Genomic DNA, 18099 nt, shown 5'->3' with positions numbered 1-18099 from the left:
ATAAAATTTTAGATCTATACATATAAAAGAAAGCTGCTTAAATTTATAGGCTATGTTGCCGTGGTCCGACTGTGGAAAAACTCATAGCTACGTCATCGTTTCGGCGAGGAGAAGGTGTTTATCTTTATTATGTTAGAATATGAAAAGACTTACCACCTGTTAAAAAAATTTACTTAATTTAATTAATAGCCAATTTCACCAAAGCAATTTAAGTTAAAAATGATTTTAATTTTTTGAATTGTATATGGAAAATGACAGAAAATAAAAAAATATTTTCGACTTAAACTGCTGGTAAAACCTGCTGTAAGTGACTCAGTGAAATATGGCTATTAAGCTAAATGGTTTTGAAAAGGCTTTATTTCCAAAACGCATGTGGGAGGATTGCCACCTCTTTAAAAAATCAAATTCAGCTTTAATTAAAGGAATTACATTATTATGTAGGTAACTTGAATATATTTAACAATATGGGTATCAGACGAAATAGAGTTAACTTGATAATATTGTAGAGGGAGTTGCCACCTGTTTAAAAAGTTAAATTCAAATTAGTTAATAATATAAATCATTAAAATATGGGTATCAATCGAAATCGAAATGGGGTTTAGAAGGCTTAATTTCTGAAATACACGTAGAAGAGCTGCCACCTATTTAAAAAGTAAAATACAGCTTGAATTAAATGACGGGCGTGGTTTGAAAATATTTTGAAGAGGAGACACAAGTTATATGAAATGTAAAAGGGTGTCGAATGCAGGAGTAACACTATTTCTTTAGTTGAACATTTAAAATATTTTCGAAATTTTTATTAATTCAATTCAATTTCATTTATCTAATAAGTTAAATAAATCAATACAATATCGAATATTTAAAAGGCATGGCGTTGAAAATGCTTGATTTCTAAATTAAATGTAGGAAGGTTGACACCTGTTTAAAAGCCAATTTCTACTTGACCTAAGGGAATTAGGTAGTTGAAATATGTGCCAACTATGGGTGTCAGATGAAAATATTTTAAAGAGGGTTGCCACCCGAAATACGTTTAAGAAGATTGCGGTTTGAAAATATTTTAAAGAGGATTGCCACTTGTTTTAAAAGTTTAATTCAATTGAATTAGGCACAAGTTATATGGAATATTAAAATATGGGTAGCAAACATTAATGTGTTAGGAAATCTTTAGCTTTTTGTTTGGCAACCCTAACTGTTTAAAAAGTTAAATTTTAATAACTTAAATGTTTTATTTCAATATGTATATCAACGGAAAAAGGGTTTTAAAATGCCTAATTTTTAAAGTGTATGTAGAAGAGTTACAATTGGTTTTAAAAGTAAAATTCAACTGGAATTAAGAGAATAATTAAAATATGTATAAAAATACAGATGCCAAACGAAAGAAGATTAGGAATGTTTTAGTTTGAAAATATTTTGAAGAGGGTTAAAATAGGAAAAATGTTAAAATCTCCTAAGTTTTCGGCTAGGTACACGTTTGCTGAATTTTATTTGTAAAAAAATATAAGTGGACAGTTTAAAATCTTAAAAAAAAATCAGTGGAATACATGAGTACAAATGTAGTCTGTAATCCACAGATGCAAATGATACACCTACAAATTTTAACTCATTTCGCTCGTCTTCACTTTCTATATACATACATACGAACGTATGTTAGTACTTATGTACATACATACACACATATGCGTGCAGTTAAACCCGAAATTCTAGTTCCGGAGTATATTTTTATCGCCAAAATCTAACCGGTCCGATAGTAACTAGATCCCCACCAGTTCGAAAGCAGCGAAATGTGGTACTTAAAAAAACTAAAAGTAGTTGTTAAGTCCATTTTTTCTAAAAAAAAATATACTTTGTTGCAAGAGGCCAAAACAATTAGATCGATCTACCTCTTTAACTTCTAATTATTTCTGTTCAGTGATATGCAAATTTAATATGTAGAAAATAGTCACACAAAATTTTTTGAGTCCCAAAGAATAAAAACACAACTTTTTTCCATTAGAAATCCAAATCTAAGGTGACATATTAGGAACTGGTTTGAAACTGTAGCAAAAGGGTTGCAGAATGAACTAAATCTCATCTGTCGAATTTAAAATTAGTTCGCATCATTCGAAAAAAGGATGCATAGCGAAATAGATTCCACCTTTCGAATTTAGAATTAGTTCGGCACTACCGACAAAGCAATGCAGCGGGGTGCAATTGACACTTCGAACCAGTTCGGCATTAGTGCGTTTCCCCACAGGGATATAAGCTGTGACCATTCTTCGTTGGAATAATAACAAAATGTCACTCGCTTCGGTTGCTCTGTGGTTTCTGCTTGACTTCAGTATTTTGCAACGAATATTTTCCAAATTGCATTGACTCCGATTTGAACTCGAACTCCGGCTGATAAACTCATTCTCGATGATGTTATATTGCTGGCAATTTTGTTGTTATTGGTATAAGTATTTTGTTCTTGTTACGACTATCATTTGTATATTTACATCTGTATACTTTGCTGATCTGCCTTTTCATCAAACTCCTAGTGCTTGCGAGTGTGAATGCAGATTCCTTTTTGCGGCAATTGCTAACATATTCAGTAATACCACAGTATTCAATCGTTTTTGTGAGCCGCAGATGATTTAGCCATACAAAAGCATGAATATGTTTATTCATATGTACATACGTATGTATATGTGCATTCGAGTATGCATACATATTTATGTATGGGAATTGAATTCCACAACTTTTTGCATGTGTGTTAGTTAGCTGCATTAAATGTTGCCTTTGGTCAGTTTTTGCTAACCTCTAAAGTCACGTACAATTTCCATTGGCAAAAGGTAAGTCACGGTATTTTATTGAATGTTGATTTACTATGAAATTTACAACAAAAAAATCGAAAACCCATCAATTAAAAAATCTCAGAAATGTGAAAGTTTTTCAGAAACTTTGAGTATGTCTTTTAGGCTTTCAAGCTAAATTTGATAGAGACTGTAAAACGTATTGGCACGTATAAGCAAATGCATTTATTTTTGGTTCAATGAGATTATTTCGTTGTTTTTAATTGAGTTGTCACATTTGCAACGCACTAAACATGTTCTGTGGAAAAATATAAAAAAGAGTTTGCGAACGAAGAATTTTATTAAATCCTTAAGAGGATCAATGGCCATTGACGTACCACTCATCTACATATTTATTAATCCATTTAGCTTTTGAGCTAATAAAGTTTTATGCTACACAGAAGAAGTTAAATCGAGCTTAGATATTCTGAACGGCCCACAGTGGTATTTTGGGCGGAAAAAGTTATGTTGTCAGATTTTGTCTTTTTTTATATTTATTACTAATACTATACCTTTCGGGTGATCCGGTTTTAAAAAAATACCTACATAAAAATTTAAAAATACATACATACTTGTTTCAAGTGACAGAAATCTGAAACGAACATCATCCTAACAGAACATTTAGTGCTTAACATGAAAGACATATGTCTAATTGTTGAAAATATTATTACATTACTTGAGTTTCCGTCCAGTATACATAAATATTTAATTTAAAGAAATTAGAATTTTTTCCGCGCATTGCATAATTCAACGGACTATATCTTTTTTCTTTTCCGACCCTTTTGTTGTGATATAGCACTAATTATGTTTGTACTAGTTAGGATTAATATATATACTCTATTCCAGCTGCAATTATCTGAAATTCTTTTTGTAAAGACTCATTTAACTAACAGACCTGTTTTTCTTCGAAACTAGCGCTGGCGTTAGAAATCATAGATAATGAAGGTTATTAACTTTTAAATGACGTAGTAAATTGTAAAAGTGTCAGTTATCATTTTTTACTCCATCTTCTATTATCTGTTTCAAAAAGTAACACTAAATTTAGCAGTTAACGCATTTTGCCTAAAAATTAAAATTTTTCTGGTTTTTAACCTTGAAAGATAAGTAGTTTTACCAACCGTGGGGCAACATTTATATATATATATAGAGTTTCTGCTTTCAATTTTTGTATAATACAGCTTGCACAAGTTTGCGCTTGGTATAATACGAGGACTTTTCCTTGCCTGTTTATGGCTTTTTAAAGCTTTTTGAGGTTAGGCTTGTATGGAAGGTACGCGATTTTGGACATTTTTGTATGTTTACTTATTCTATTACTATAAATATATGGACGAACTTTCGGGTTCTTACATTCATCGGTGCCTCTTAATGGCATTTTAGGGCGTTTTTGAGTTTAGGTTTATATAGGAGGTATGCTATAAAATAAATCGATGACGCCATTTTTTTCTTTTTTTTTTCTTGATTTATGTCCATGAGGGTTACATACGGAAAATTGCAGTTCTACGCCGATTCCTTCTAATTTAAAAAAAAAAAATGGTCATGGCGGTACCACTGAGTGGCCTTGCGAAAATCATAGAATCTTATTCCAACTAAAAGAAGGCAACTTACGCAGAGGAAGGCCTGAAGAAAATCCCAAGGCGGCTCTGACATTTTTTTCGTTTAGCAGCAAAACGACATTGCAGAAGAAAATTTCACAGAAAAATAAGGCATAAGGTTGGAAGCGATGGATAAATTTACCATAAGAGTTTTCGGTCATAGCTCAACAAGCGGGATAAATTAAATTTGCAAAGCGGAGAATCGCTAAAATATCTGCATATTTATAACGGGTGATTTTTTTGAGGTTAGGATTTTCATGCATTAGTATTTGACAGATCACGTGGGATTTCAGACATGGTGTCAAAGAGAAAGATGCTCAGTATGCTTTGAAATTTCATCATGAATAGACTTACTAACGAGCAACGCTTGCAAATCATTGAATTTTATTACCAAAATCAGTGTTCGGTTCGAAATGTGTTTTTATCGACAAATTTTGTTCAGCGATGAGGCTCATTTCTGGTTGAATGGCTTCGTAAATAAGCAAAATTGCCGCATTTGGAGTGAAGAGCAACCAGAAGCCGTTCAAGAACTGCCCATGCATCCCGAAAAATGCACTGTTTGGTGTGGTTTGTACGCTGGTGGAATCATTGGACCGTATTTTTTCAAAGATGCTGTTGGACGCAACGTTACGGTGAATGGCGATCGCTATCGTTCGATGCTAACAAACTTTTTGTTGCCAAAAATGGAAGAACTGAACTTGGTTGACATGTGGTTTCAACAAGATGGCGCTACATGCCACACAGCTCGCGATTCTATGGCCATTTTGAGGGAAAACTTCGGAGAACAATTCATCTCAAGAAATGGACCGGTAAGTTGGCCACCAAGATCATACGATTTGACGCCTTTAGACTATTTTTTGTGGGGCTACGTCAAGTCTAAAGTCTACAGAAATAAGCCAGCAACTATTCCAGCTTTGGAAGACAACATTTCCGAAGAAATTCGGGCTATTCCGGCCGAAATGCTCGAAAAAGTTGCCCAAAATTGGACTTTCCGAATGGACCACCTAAGACGCAGCCGCGGTCAACATTTAAATGAAATTATCTTCAAAAAGTAAATGTCATGGACCAATCTAACGTTTCAAATAAAGAACCGATGAGATTTTGCAAATTTTATGCGTTTTTTTTTAAAAAAAAGTTATCAAGCTCTTAAAAAGCACCCGTTATATCTCTTTCGTACCAGGTAGGGGCGAATGCAGGTATGGGTTTTGGGGGTTCAAACTCTCCGCCCGCAATACCTGCGGAAAATTTTAAGCATTTAATTTTCATTTAGTTAGTTGCGTAAACCAAGACACTACTGTTTTTATTTCCGTAAAAGTTTGTATGAACTTTCAACTATTTTCAAAAATCTGCATATAAAGAACAAACCAAGGTGAATCAATACAAGGTTGGAAGCGTAAAAATAAGTAAATAATTAGAAAATATAACAGTAACTGGAAATTTACTTTCAACTGGACTAAATAGTGATGTTGATAGATAACTCGCACGCCCGCACTCACGGAAATGACGTTTTTGGTATTTTTCATAGGATGTGACCACCAGAATAGGATGGCTGTAGATATTTCATCTAGTTATAATGTACTGTCAAAAGGACAGCCCATCTGAAGTATGTTGACTTAAACTTGCAACAATGCTATTTCGGCATGAGCTGTGAGTACTTTAAGACCATTAAAAAATAGCCGGCAACCTTGAATTCATTTTCTTTATATTGCATATAAAATTATATCCGAATTTCAAGTCATCTGAAGTATGTTGAGTAATCGACTTTTATCGCCATCGCTGTTTAGCAGCCGACCCTCCGGAACTCGATTTATATAATAACAAAGCTAATCTCACAAAAATGTTCAATCATACTGAAGTATGATGGGTGTTTTGGTCATGAGCTGTCCATCTAGATGCTCTGGTAACACTACCTTGTATGAATTCGCCTTGGAACTTACATGGTCCCTTAAAGTACTACATATTTACTAAATCCATATCTTTGGTTTGAATTTTAAGGTTTTCGAATCTTTCGAAATGGTAAAAATATGTAATTGAACTCAAACTGCATCTTTCAGCATTCTGCATGTTCAATATCATTTAGAGTTTCGACTTAAACGCGGCGTAACTGACCCATATTTTGAGATACAATTAACTTACCAATCTGGGAGAAAAGGTGTATTTTCAACATCCGTGAATCACCAAAACAAAAAATTCTACGTTTTAAATGCATTCTGTAAAAATAATTAACTATTTTAAACTGAAAATTTCTGACCCTCCGGCTGCCGAATTTGTAAACGAGTGTCCATATAAATTTTGAAAATGTTGATTTGTTAAGTTTACACATTTATTACTTTATGCAGTTTATAATGCAATTATTAAGTTTGATGAATAGCCATTCCTAGACGCACTTGATGCTTGGAAACAATCACTTACCTAAAAGTATCCGATTCTTGCAGATAGGCGCAACACTTTCCGTGACAGTTGCTTCCAGCGAACGCAAGTGGGGGACAAGGATTAAATGGTTTAGCTTTACTTAACATCCACTGAGTTATAGAAGTTACGAACGAAAAAATATTCAGTACAATTTATTCTTTTAAAGACGAAGCATTGGAGAAATAATATTTGTAATTTTTTCATGCACACATACATATGAGTAGTCCACTTGCAATGTGCGCTATCTAAATTTTTTTTTTCCATTTTTAGTTTTTGATGGGTAACGCAATACTGGTAGTTTTATGTCCCCTAACAACACAATACAAAATATTTCAATATTCAGAAAAATAGCATCAAATATTAACTACTCTGGCAAAAGTCGCTATCATACTTATTTATAAACTTTCAAAGGTCTATATCTTCTGATAAACTTACAAAACTACTTTATGTCGTATAGACTGTTAATGTTATTTTTTGCTAGGTTATAATGTTATTAGGTTATAAAAAAGATTCAATTTAAATGTTACTTCTTGTCGTAGTCGTTTTTTTTTTAATTTATGGCTTACTCTAATAAAATCACATAACCCTGTTTGCAAGTGGACTACTCATATGTAACTAGTCGAATTTATTTCAAGAAATTAAAATATAGACATATTGGACGGAACGTATATTTGGTGGAAATGATAAAATGAAAAAATAAATAAATAAGTAAATAAAATTAAAAATTCCGATTGTTCCGAAAATCACGAAATAGTCCAGAGGATTCAAAAATCCTTAAATAGTCTTGAAAATCATTGAATAAAAACGAGCCAAATAATGATTTAATTCTGCATCGTTGCGAATTAGATAACTGTTTACACAAAATTTCGACGGTCAGTGCAATTGGTATGGTAATTGTAAATACATATTCAATACCAATACACGCATTCTATGGATGTAAATATGTAAGTATTTATGTACACACATATCTATGTATGTTTTTCGACACATTAAATATTAGTGCTATTAGTGAGCTTCGTGCCAAACTTCCAGCTCTTTTCAATAAACTTTAAAAATTACCATAACATTACACCACTACATAAAGCACTCCTTAATTGACCGAGCGGCATATGTTGCACTATCAACATTTTATAGATATGTATGTATGAGTATACATACGTACGTACATATGTGCTTGTACATGTACCGTAGGTAATTTACCGCCTCTCTTTACCGCTACGCACTCAGGCACCACAGCCACCCCCTCCCGCCACAGCCCTCGAGATTTTGCTGGCATTCTTTTTTGATTTATGGTCTTTGTCTTTGCAGTTCATCCTGTCATTCAAGTACCGAATCAATTAGTTGGCGCACCGCTTGGCACTGATGTCCAGATCGAGTGTCACGTCGAGGCCTCACCAAAATCAATTAACTACTGGATTAAGGACACTGGTAAGTTAAGTTAGAATGTTGTTGGTGTATACATACATATGTACATACACAGTAACCGCACTGTATATGATGTGATGTGATGTGAGCGGTAACTATGTATATTGCTGTTGTTGAATTGTTGGCAGCGACGGTAATGGTGAGTCATTATTTTTGCATTTTATAGACATTTCCAACATGTGGTGCCATTACGGAACTCAACACATACTCATATAAATATATGTTCGTATGTATGTAGCTACGTACGCTTGGCCCAGTTATACAGTAAATGAATATAGAGTCAACTAGTGAAGCAATCAAAGGTCAAATAGCCAACCATCGGGGTCATAACTAGGTTTGCTAGACAATGATCTGTATAGTTTATATGTTATAGTACATACATACATATGTAGTTATTGGATGAATGTAATTCGAGAGGATCTATAAATAATTGTGAAACTGTGAAGTTAATGAGCATAAATTAAGTCAGTATTATGGGTAAATTTTATGGCGAGAACATAATGTCTTTTTTGCAAAAGTTGTGAGATATATATTAAATTATTAATTTATATTTAAAATGACAATCTCGTTTTATTCTCTCACAAAAATAAGAATTAGTCCAAATCTTCACTAGAATCTCTTTAACAATTTTTGTAAGGGGTTTTCAAACCGCGCCAAATGCAATATGTATACGTATGATGTGGCGCTGAAAAAAAAAATCATTTTGGTTATACCGTCTCAATTGCTGCCTACTTCGTAAAGTTAATGGCGAATAATTATACACAAGTAGTAGAAACTTATAGTTGGTAAGCTCAGTTAGAACTCCATTTAAAAGTTTGAATAAAAACGCTTTTTTTTTTGGTATTTTGTTAAATTTTCGGACTATCTTGTATTATATGTATGTATTATTGTATTGGATATGCAGTTATAGTTGGTCGACTATACTCAAATCTTAATCTTGCGAGCGCCTTCGCTCATCCTGGGGAACGTGAACAATCCAGGCAGCTTTAGTAGGCAACTCCGACGCACAGTGGTGCAAAGGCAAAATTGTATATTCAAAAAGGACGACAGCCTCAATTCTTGATTGATTAAAGATCTTTTAATTGCAGGAAAATTTTTAATTGTAAGATAGTAAAAATCTTTGGAGGTTTAAGGAGCTACTTTTTATACCCGGGCGCGCTTGTGCACAACTTCCCAAATAACGGTAATTTACAGAAAGACGAAAACTGCGATAAATCAGTAACTACTGAAGTCAATTGACTGCAAACCGATTTTTGCAATAACCACTGAGCACAAAATTCGGTTATTATAAATTTCTTGATTTTGGGCGTAGCGCCGCCCACTTAAGACCACGAATGTGTAACTCGATAACCGATTTTGCAATTTCTACAAAACTCGGTGCACTAAATAACATTGGTACGGAAAAGAAATTCGTTAAAAATTATTAAAATCAGACTAAACCTACACCCGGTAAATTTTGGATATACGAAAACTCCGATATTTCAATAACTGAGGACGCTCATGTACTGCAAGTTAATACTAACAACAATCTGTTAACAATTAATAAGAGTGTTATAGACTTTTAGGTAGTTTAGGGAAAGTTAGGACGACGGTATTTGGGTTTCGCCCGAACTTTTACTTCTTTAGTTGTTAAAAAAGTATTTGCTTTTTTAATTAACAATTTCGATTAAAGAAAAAGAGTTGATCATAAAATTATATTTTGTTAGTAATTCACTTTTCATTAAAATTACATGTTTTCGAGATATTTTTACAAAAATTGTAAATTTTTCGATTTAATAAAAAATAAAAGTTTGGCTTAGCTTCGGCGTGCGTCTTGATGTTGTCACACAAAGGAGAGGGACCTACAGTTTTACGCCGACTCCCAACGGCGATTGTATTTTTATGAGAATCTATTTTTCATGGCAGAAATACATTCGGAGATTTGCCATTGCCGGCCTAGAGGCGAACGCTATTAGAAAAAACATTTTTTTTTTATTAGTCGGAAACTGGGCTCTATCCTATACCCTGCGTAATGGTAGTGTGCACTTATAAATAACCACTACACCGTTTTTTTATTGAAAAAGTATATAGGCCTACGACTCTACTTTTTTTTATCCATTTCTTAAAACTAATACAGTATACATGTTTAAAACAAGGTAGATTTAATATTTACTGGTTTATCGAAGATTTCGTATTTCTCTAAATTACCGTTATATGGGATGTGGGCGTAGTTATTATCCGATTTTTTAAATTTTCAGTCGTTTGGTATGTTGTATCAAGGCCAATAACTGTGCTGAGTTTGGGAGTAATTGGTGAAGCGGTTACCAAGCTATGTATACACAAACATTTAAAATATTCTAATTTTTTGTCTAAAAATCATTGCAAATATCCATTTTGAGTAACTAAGATTCAGTAATTACTAAAACATCACTGTTATGTGAACAAAGTTATAACACCCTTGTGCATAAGTGCGCTCGGGTAAAAAAAAAATAACCCTATAAACATTCGAACTCATTTTAGAGTCAAAAAGTCTCAGAATTCTGACCCTCTTAATGAGCTCAAAAAATAGTCAGAAAAGAGCATATTTCCCTTCCTAGAAGGACACGCCAATACGAGTATAAGTCAGGAGTTAGGAGATCTTAGGGCAGCGCATAGAAGGGCTCTGGGCCGATGAAAGGGTTGAATGCACCTTTCTTCGCTAGTTTATCGGCTATCTTGTTCCCTTTAATACCAATATATTCCGGAATCCACAGAACGTAAACTCGATTGGTCAGACCAAGAGTATTTAGCTTGTCCAGGCACTCTATCATCCGTTGAGATGTTACCTCTTGAGATCTGAGGGCTTTGATAGCCGCTTTGCTGTCGGTCAAGATGACGATATTCTGATTCTGGTAGTTTCGTTTGATATTAAAGTCCGCGCATCTTTCTATGGTGTACGTTTCAGCCTGGGAAATGGACATAGGTTTTCCCATGGTTTCCGAGTATCTTAACCTCGGTCCAACTACACCTTTCCCGGTACACTCTTCGGTCGATGAGCTATCAGTGTACCAAGTAAACATGTTTTGGCTTATCCGATATGTCTCAGATATACCTGCCCAGCTCTTTAACGGCGTTGCGGCAAGCTCTAAAACTTTATGTTGTTTTTACGAGGAAGTGTTTTAATAAAGCAATATAGCTAAAAATTTGACATTCAGAATTTGTTTTGAACTTTAGCAGAGACTCTTATTTGTAAAACTACTTAATTTGCTATAAAGTATATTCAAATTGACTCTTTGGCTTTCCGCTTGCTATTTTACATTTGCGTTATTTCTACGTGCGCAATTAAGTATAATTAATTTCTCTATATAACCAACAGGTGAAATGATTGTATCCTCATCAAGATATCATGTGCAGGAGTCCTCGAAATCCATGTACGAGACGAAGATGACAATGATTGTGCGTAAATTCCAAAAAGATGATGTCGGCTCATACCGTTGCATAGCGAAGAACTCACTCGGTGAGGTGGATAGCAGCATAAGGCTTTATGGTAAGTTCAAAATGTACTTTTCCACCAACAACTGCTTTTTCATTTACTCCCGGCCATCGAGTTTTACATATTTTTTTCCATTCCAGTTTTTTATTTTACTTTTCACTTTTTTTTACGTTGTCTTATGCTTTTCTCTTTATTTCAATTATCTTGGCCAATTTTCTGTCCATGCTGATGGTCGTAAAGTAGAGCGCGCGCACTACAGCGACTTTGATTAACATTCGCGTGAATTTACTTGATTTTCTTGGCCGTTTGCATTTATGTTTTGTATTTTTTCGCTTCATTTGTTATTGTGGCATTTACTTACACTTTTATTCACTTCATGTTTTTTTATTTTATATATTTCATTTCATGTCGTTACTCGCACCACAGAAATTCCCGGTCCAAATCGTAAAAATCCAGCGGGCAAACATGCCGGTGGCAGCAGCGATGCGGACACCAATGACGTGCTAAAAATGAAGCAAGTCAAAGTCACATATCAGCCAGACGACGAAGACCTATACGGCTCAGCGGAGGATTTCGATGACAGCGAATTACCGTCGCCGCCGTTAACGCCAAACATCTACTACGCGAATGGTCAGAAGTCGGCGACACATCGGCCGGCCATGTCCGGCGCCGGCACTGGCATCGGTGGAGGTAGCGGCGGGCAACTCGCCTCGGCTGGTGGTGCATCAGACGGTCGCCATCACCATCATAATTCAGGTGGTGTCGGCGGTGGTGGTGGTGGTGGCATTGGCGGAGTCGGTGGTATTGCCAATCTCGATTTCGGCAACCTGGGTGCCACAAGCGGCGGCGGCATTAGCATTAGTAGCGGTTTCGCGGTGGCGTACTTTGGTAGCATAGCGCGCAAGCCTCCGTTTTATGACAGCTTTGTCGGCATGTTTGGTGGCAAAACGGAAGTGCGCGACGCAGTGGAGAATAACGAGCTGCGATCGGCGGTCGCGCGGACACAACATGAGGGGCGCTTTGCGTCGGTGTGCCACAATGGCTGCTGGTGTTGGTGGTGGTGGCGGCAACAGCTGAACGAAAGCCATTACCGTTGGCTTGGTCAGTGGCTGCAGACGCTGTTCGCTTTGCTCGTTTCCACTTTAATCACTTCATTCTGTGGGAATTTATTATAATACGCGGTTGTCGTTAAATGTCAATGCGTTGCCCCAGCGCGGCCTGCCGTTATGCGCGTCGACATTCATTTCGGCGAGGATGTGAGTGACGCACAAACCATGGTGCGCGCGCCGGTGTTCAACGGATGCTGTCAATGTGTCGAATGTGTCGAATGCGCCGATGTTGCATGTAGTGTCTCCTGTTGCAGTTGCTAGTTGAATTTTGCGTTGCAGTGTGTTGCGTTGAAAATGAATTTAAACAGGTTTGTATGAAATGTTTAACCTTTAATACAAAAAAAAATAATAATGAGAATTAGTTTAGCTAAAATACAAAAGAAACATAATAAGTTGATTGAAATATCGAAAATAAAAGGAAATCAGCTAATAACCGATTTTTCACTTTCTGTAGACCAGCATTTGAATATTAAGCAGATGCAAAAAAATGTTAAGCTGTTAGTCAAGTTACCTAGTAATTGGAGTTGATAAAAGTTAAATGTTACGAAAGCGAAATAAACAAAAACAATAATTGCATAAATAAACATATTTTGTATATACTAATTGAGACATGAGATGAATATAAGCACATATTTAAATGTATGCTCATCGATTGCAATGATCAGTAAATATGTATAGTAACTCTTACTTAGTATGCAGTTAGGTATATTTGATAAGGACAACAATCATTTACTGATTAAGGTAATCTAAAGTAAATACACAAAATTTCAATTTGTAAATATCAATACTAAAATATATAGGTTAGGTTATGCGCATTTTTTATTTACACTTTTTTTCGGTGTTTCCATTGAATGCAACCATTTCTCACTCATATGTGAGATGTGGCACACTCATCTAACCGATTTCAAATTATTCTTTGAACCTTGAGACATAAGAAAAAAAATAAAACTCAGTTTTCAAGCTCTAAAAGAGATCGAATCTCCTGTTCCAGTTAATAAATTTTGCATAATGCAAACAACAAAATTTAACGAAAAACAAAAAAAAATATCTCAAAAAGAATAAAAATTAATGTTATAAAAAATTGTCCACCAAAATTAGATTTTTTTGTTTTTAGACAAATTTTGGGTATTCAGTTTTATATATCAATACATTTTGAAAGAATAAAGTGTTAGTTACAAGTGCCTAAGAGTTCGCGTTGATTTTTGATAATACAAACACTTTTATTTCCCATTTATCTGGCAGATGTGCTCAAAATGTTAGCGAAAAAAATAACTAAAAATCAACCAGTCCTCTTAGCCACTTAAAACTTGCATTTTTTGTATACCAAAAATTTTTTGGTCTATAACATTGCATACCCCAAATTTTTCGGAAAACTCAAAAACAATTTATTTTTAATTTTGGTGAAAATTTTGTTTATAACATTTAAAATTTTTCTTTTTTCCTTTTGAGGGAACCCTACAATTTTTTCAACTAGTTTTTATTATATACATATAACAGTTAAGGAACAGGTAAATCGATTTTTTTCAAAATTGCTACTTTTTCTGCACTTTGCACTAAAAAATTTAATATTAAGAAATAAAGATTCAAAAATCGGGCTCAACTGGTCTCTTGCTAGTTCTATACGCTTTCATTTAAAAAGATTAATCCAATTGGTTGAAAATTGAAGGCTGCAAAGAATTATGAACAGTAATTTCCAGTTTTAAACCACTGTGCGGTGATATTTTTTAAATTCTTCAGTTCTGGCCGGTGACTGGGAAAAAATGTTTTGAACCAGCCTAATGCACATGTGTACATAGATACCATTCAATAGATATTATAACTCACTGACAGATTTAAACAAGCGCGTTGAAAGCGAAATTTATACTCAAATGCAGAAGGGGAGCTGCTCCTACTTGTGTAGAGATATACATGAATAACAGTGTCTGCAGTCATAATTAGAAATGATACAGAAGCCGGAACTGTTCGAAATGCGATACATACTACGTTTATACGCACAGAATAATCGACTTAATTCAAAGCGCATTGACACCGTACACATTTCGCTGTAGTGTTTATGCTTACGGCTTTATATCGGCATCAAAGTAACCGTCTTCAAAAGCAAACAAAATCAGCTGTTTTCATTTGACATTTTATAAGTTAACGTAATGGAAAGTGAGAAAAATCTAGTTTTATTCGGCATTATAAAATCGTGGCAAAGAAAAAGAACGATTGTTATTAATCAGCTTTTAAATACTGATGCGAATATTTGGAATTCAAACAATGAAAAAAGAAATAATGTGAGAGAATTGGTTGGGTCCCAGGCTAATTTACCAAACATATTTTTTGCTACGAATATGCCTCGAATTCGACGTTTCCACAAACGGAAAAGGAAGGAGAACTTCTGGTGGACGCTGCAGCAGCCAGAAAATGATGAGTGCTACATCGAAGCTTTCCGTATGAGTAAAAAATCGTTCCTACTGCTTTGCGAAAAACTAGAGTGCTTTCTTAAAAACGATTGTGTGCCATGTATCACTCCACCCCTTGCTATAGAGAAGCAAGTAGCCATTTGTTTATATAAATTGGCTTCCTGTGGAGAATACCGAGTTATTGGTGATGTCTTTGGTGTGCACAAAAGCACTGTTCACAAATATTTTCACCTCGTCGTGAACGCGTTAATTCAGCTAAAAACAGAGTTTATCAAGTTTCCACAGGTGGGAGATGCGTTATTAATTGCAAGTGAATTTGAGAAAAAATCGCATATACCAAACATTATTGGCGCTATCGATGGTAATTTTAACCAACCTGAAGGCTTATATGCATATCCATACATAACTAAAACTCTGGAAATTAAACATTTTAGGAACCCACATACCGATCTTGCCACCAAGTCAAGGATACCTAGATTATATTAATAGAAAGGGGTGGCCTTCCATCGTAATGCAAGGAGTGGTGGATAGCAACTACATGTATGTATATGCATGCATATGTACATTAGAACCAATGGGAAACATTTTTACATTTTGTTACTTTAGTAGTTAAATAAAGGCGGACCTCCATAGTATGCGCATCCGTATGCGTGCGTTTGACATTTACGCTTAGAAATCAAAATTCATACAATTTTCTTACATTTTGATGCGTTGCTATGTAGGTGCTGCCATAAACATTTGTATATTCAATTTTTCTGTCAAACGCACGCATACGTATACGCATGCTATGGAGATCCGCCTTAAGTTGTTAAAATACCCATATTATATAACGATATATTGTAAAAAATTACATTTTTTTATTAAGGTTCACAGATGTCAGCGTTAAGTTACCTGGAAGCACTCATGACGCGACGGTTTTTAAGGAGTCGGGATTGTTTAAAAACTCATCGACATTAATTCCGAGGCATACAAAATTAATAAATGGTGTTGAAACGCCACTATTTCTTATTGGAGATCCTGCGTATCCACTTCTTCCCTGGTTAATAAAACCATACACCGGAAGTTTGAATGCAGCCGAAGAATCTTTTAATTGCCACTTGAGTTCTGCCCGAATAGTCGTCGAAAATGCTTTTGGTCGACTTAAAGGTCGTTGGCGATGCCTAACTAAAAGAATTGATGTGAATCCTACTTTCGTTCCGCAAGTTGTCTTAGCTTGTGCTATATTACATAATTTTGTTGAACAACAGAAAGAATCCTATTTAGAAACGTGGGCACAATCAGCTCTAAATATAAGAGAATTTCCGCAGCCTCAAGACACCCTTTCTAGTGAAATAATTTTTGATGACAATGTTGACCCTAAGCATTTGCGAAACAATTTGAAAAATTTTTTAAAAGACAATTTTCCTTTGAAAACCACTTATTTTAATTACTGACTACCAAACTCAAAAAGACTAATTATATAGCTTTAGTAAGAAGCAATTATAATTAAAAGCTATCATAATTCTTTACCACTGATCAAAATAATAGCACCTAGACATTTTGACCAGTTCTGACTATTTTTCTTTTGTTTGCTTAACGTTCGCCGATTTTTCAGAAAATTATAGCGCATTATATGACAAAAGCCATATAACTCCAAACTTCAGTTTTTTATACAGAGCTTAGAAAAATTCAACAAATTTTCATTAAAATTTTGAACTTTTATTCTGAATTTCTAGAAAATTTTTGGGTACAGCCCATACAATTTTAGTCAGATGAAGTGCAAGTTTAAACCTGCTAAAAATCGCGTTGATTTTTTTAGTTTTTTTTGCTGACGACTTTAACGTTTTTTTCATACAACAAGTGCAATTTATAAAATATGACGGTGATTTGTTTAAAATTTCTTAGCAAACGGGCTAGTGCATTTTCTTCCATAAGAAATGCATGCCAGCAAACTGCAAGACTATAAAATTGCATACCCAAAAATTTTCTAGAAATTCAGAATAAAAAGTTCAAAATTTTAATGAAAATTTGTTGAATTTTTCTAAGCATTAACCATACTTTAATAAAAAATAACAAATATTTCAAAAACGGTGACACTTTTGCCTTAAATTTGTTTGCTTATCAGGGAGCTCACCCCACCACCTACCATCTCCTCAAGTTAGGCTTGTTATTTTCGGACACCCTGTATAAAAGAAAAATAGTCCGACCTGATAAAACTGTTCAGGTGCTTTTGTATCATACATTTTAGTTAAAGAAACTAGCTGTATTATTTTATAATTACTTTAAAATTTGTTCAAATACTTTTGAAACTTTCATTTAATTATAATTTTCTTTGTCTGTTTCGACGCACATGAGATGAGAAATTGAATGAAATTTTGTAATGAAAAAATGAATATTTTACGTTGGCCTAGTTATTAAAAAAGCATCAGTTATGTTTTTAAATTTAAATTTTTAATTAAGTTAATTTAATTTTTATATGGCGTCGTACCGAAGTCCTATCTAGCGATGCGATAACTCAAAAACTAATAAACATAAGTACGTATATGTATGTATAAATATGCATAAGCGCATGTTGATTTAATTTTATTTAATGTATGGCAACAGTATATTAAACATTTAAAAAAACAAAAAGTTCACAAAAGACTACAAATAAATGCATTTCGTACTCATTATATGTTTATATACAGCGGCGCTCACGTAAATCGCACACCTAGATTTTTTACAATGTCACGTTTTCGTAAAGTTTTTGTAAAAATATAGTAGATTCTATAACATAAACCATATAAGGCAAAGTTAAAAACCGTGTGCACAATTCAGGAAATTTTTTTAAAGATTTAAAAAAAAATTCATCAAAATTTTGCACTTTTCAGAATCCTTAGAAACTTATGGGGTATGCAGTTTTGTAGCCTATTCAAT

General features: G+C 34.3%; 2 protein-coding genes across 2 annotated transcripts in view; both read left to right on the top strand.

Annotated features, from left to right (window-relative positions):
* Positions 1-13150, top strand: part of LOC118753212 — a 114974-nt gene extending 101824 nt beyond the window's left edge. Inside the window, exons 4-6 of the mRNA XM_036488089.1 lie at positions 8123-8242; positions 11574-11744; positions 12117-13150. Coding sequence (XP_036343982.1) covers positions 8123-8242; positions 11574-11744; positions 12117-12865 — 1040 coding nt within the window. The 3' untranslated portion in view covers positions 12866-13150. The remainder of the gene's footprint in view (positions 1-8122; positions 8243-11573; positions 11745-12116) is intronic.
* A 1853-nt stretch (positions 13151-15003) lies between these two features.
* LOC118733578 (protein ANTAGONIST OF LIKE HETEROCHROMATIN PROTEIN 1-like) lies at positions 15004-16931 on the top strand. The gene is made up of 3 exons (XM_036463023.1): positions 15004-15565; positions 15639-15744; positions 16070-16931. Exons 1-3 carry the CDS (start codon positions 15133-15135, stop codon positions 16635-16637), a joined length of 1107 nt encoding a protein of 368 aa, XP_036318916.1. The 5' UTR covers positions 15004-15132; the 3' UTR covers positions 16638-16931.
* Positions 16932-18099: the final 1168 nt, after the last annotated feature.

This window comes from Rhagoletis pomonella, unplaced genomic scaffold (genome assembly GCF_013731165.1).
Source record: "Rhagoletis pomonella isolate Grant_MI unplaced genomic scaffold, Rhpom_1.0 Rhpom_scaffold_00002, whole genome shotgun sequence".
Taxonomy (NCBI): domain Eukaryota; kingdom Metazoa; phylum Arthropoda; class Insecta; order Diptera; family Tephritidae; genus Rhagoletis; species Rhagoletis pomonella.
This window is presented reverse-complemented; position numbering and strand designations above follow the sequence as displayed.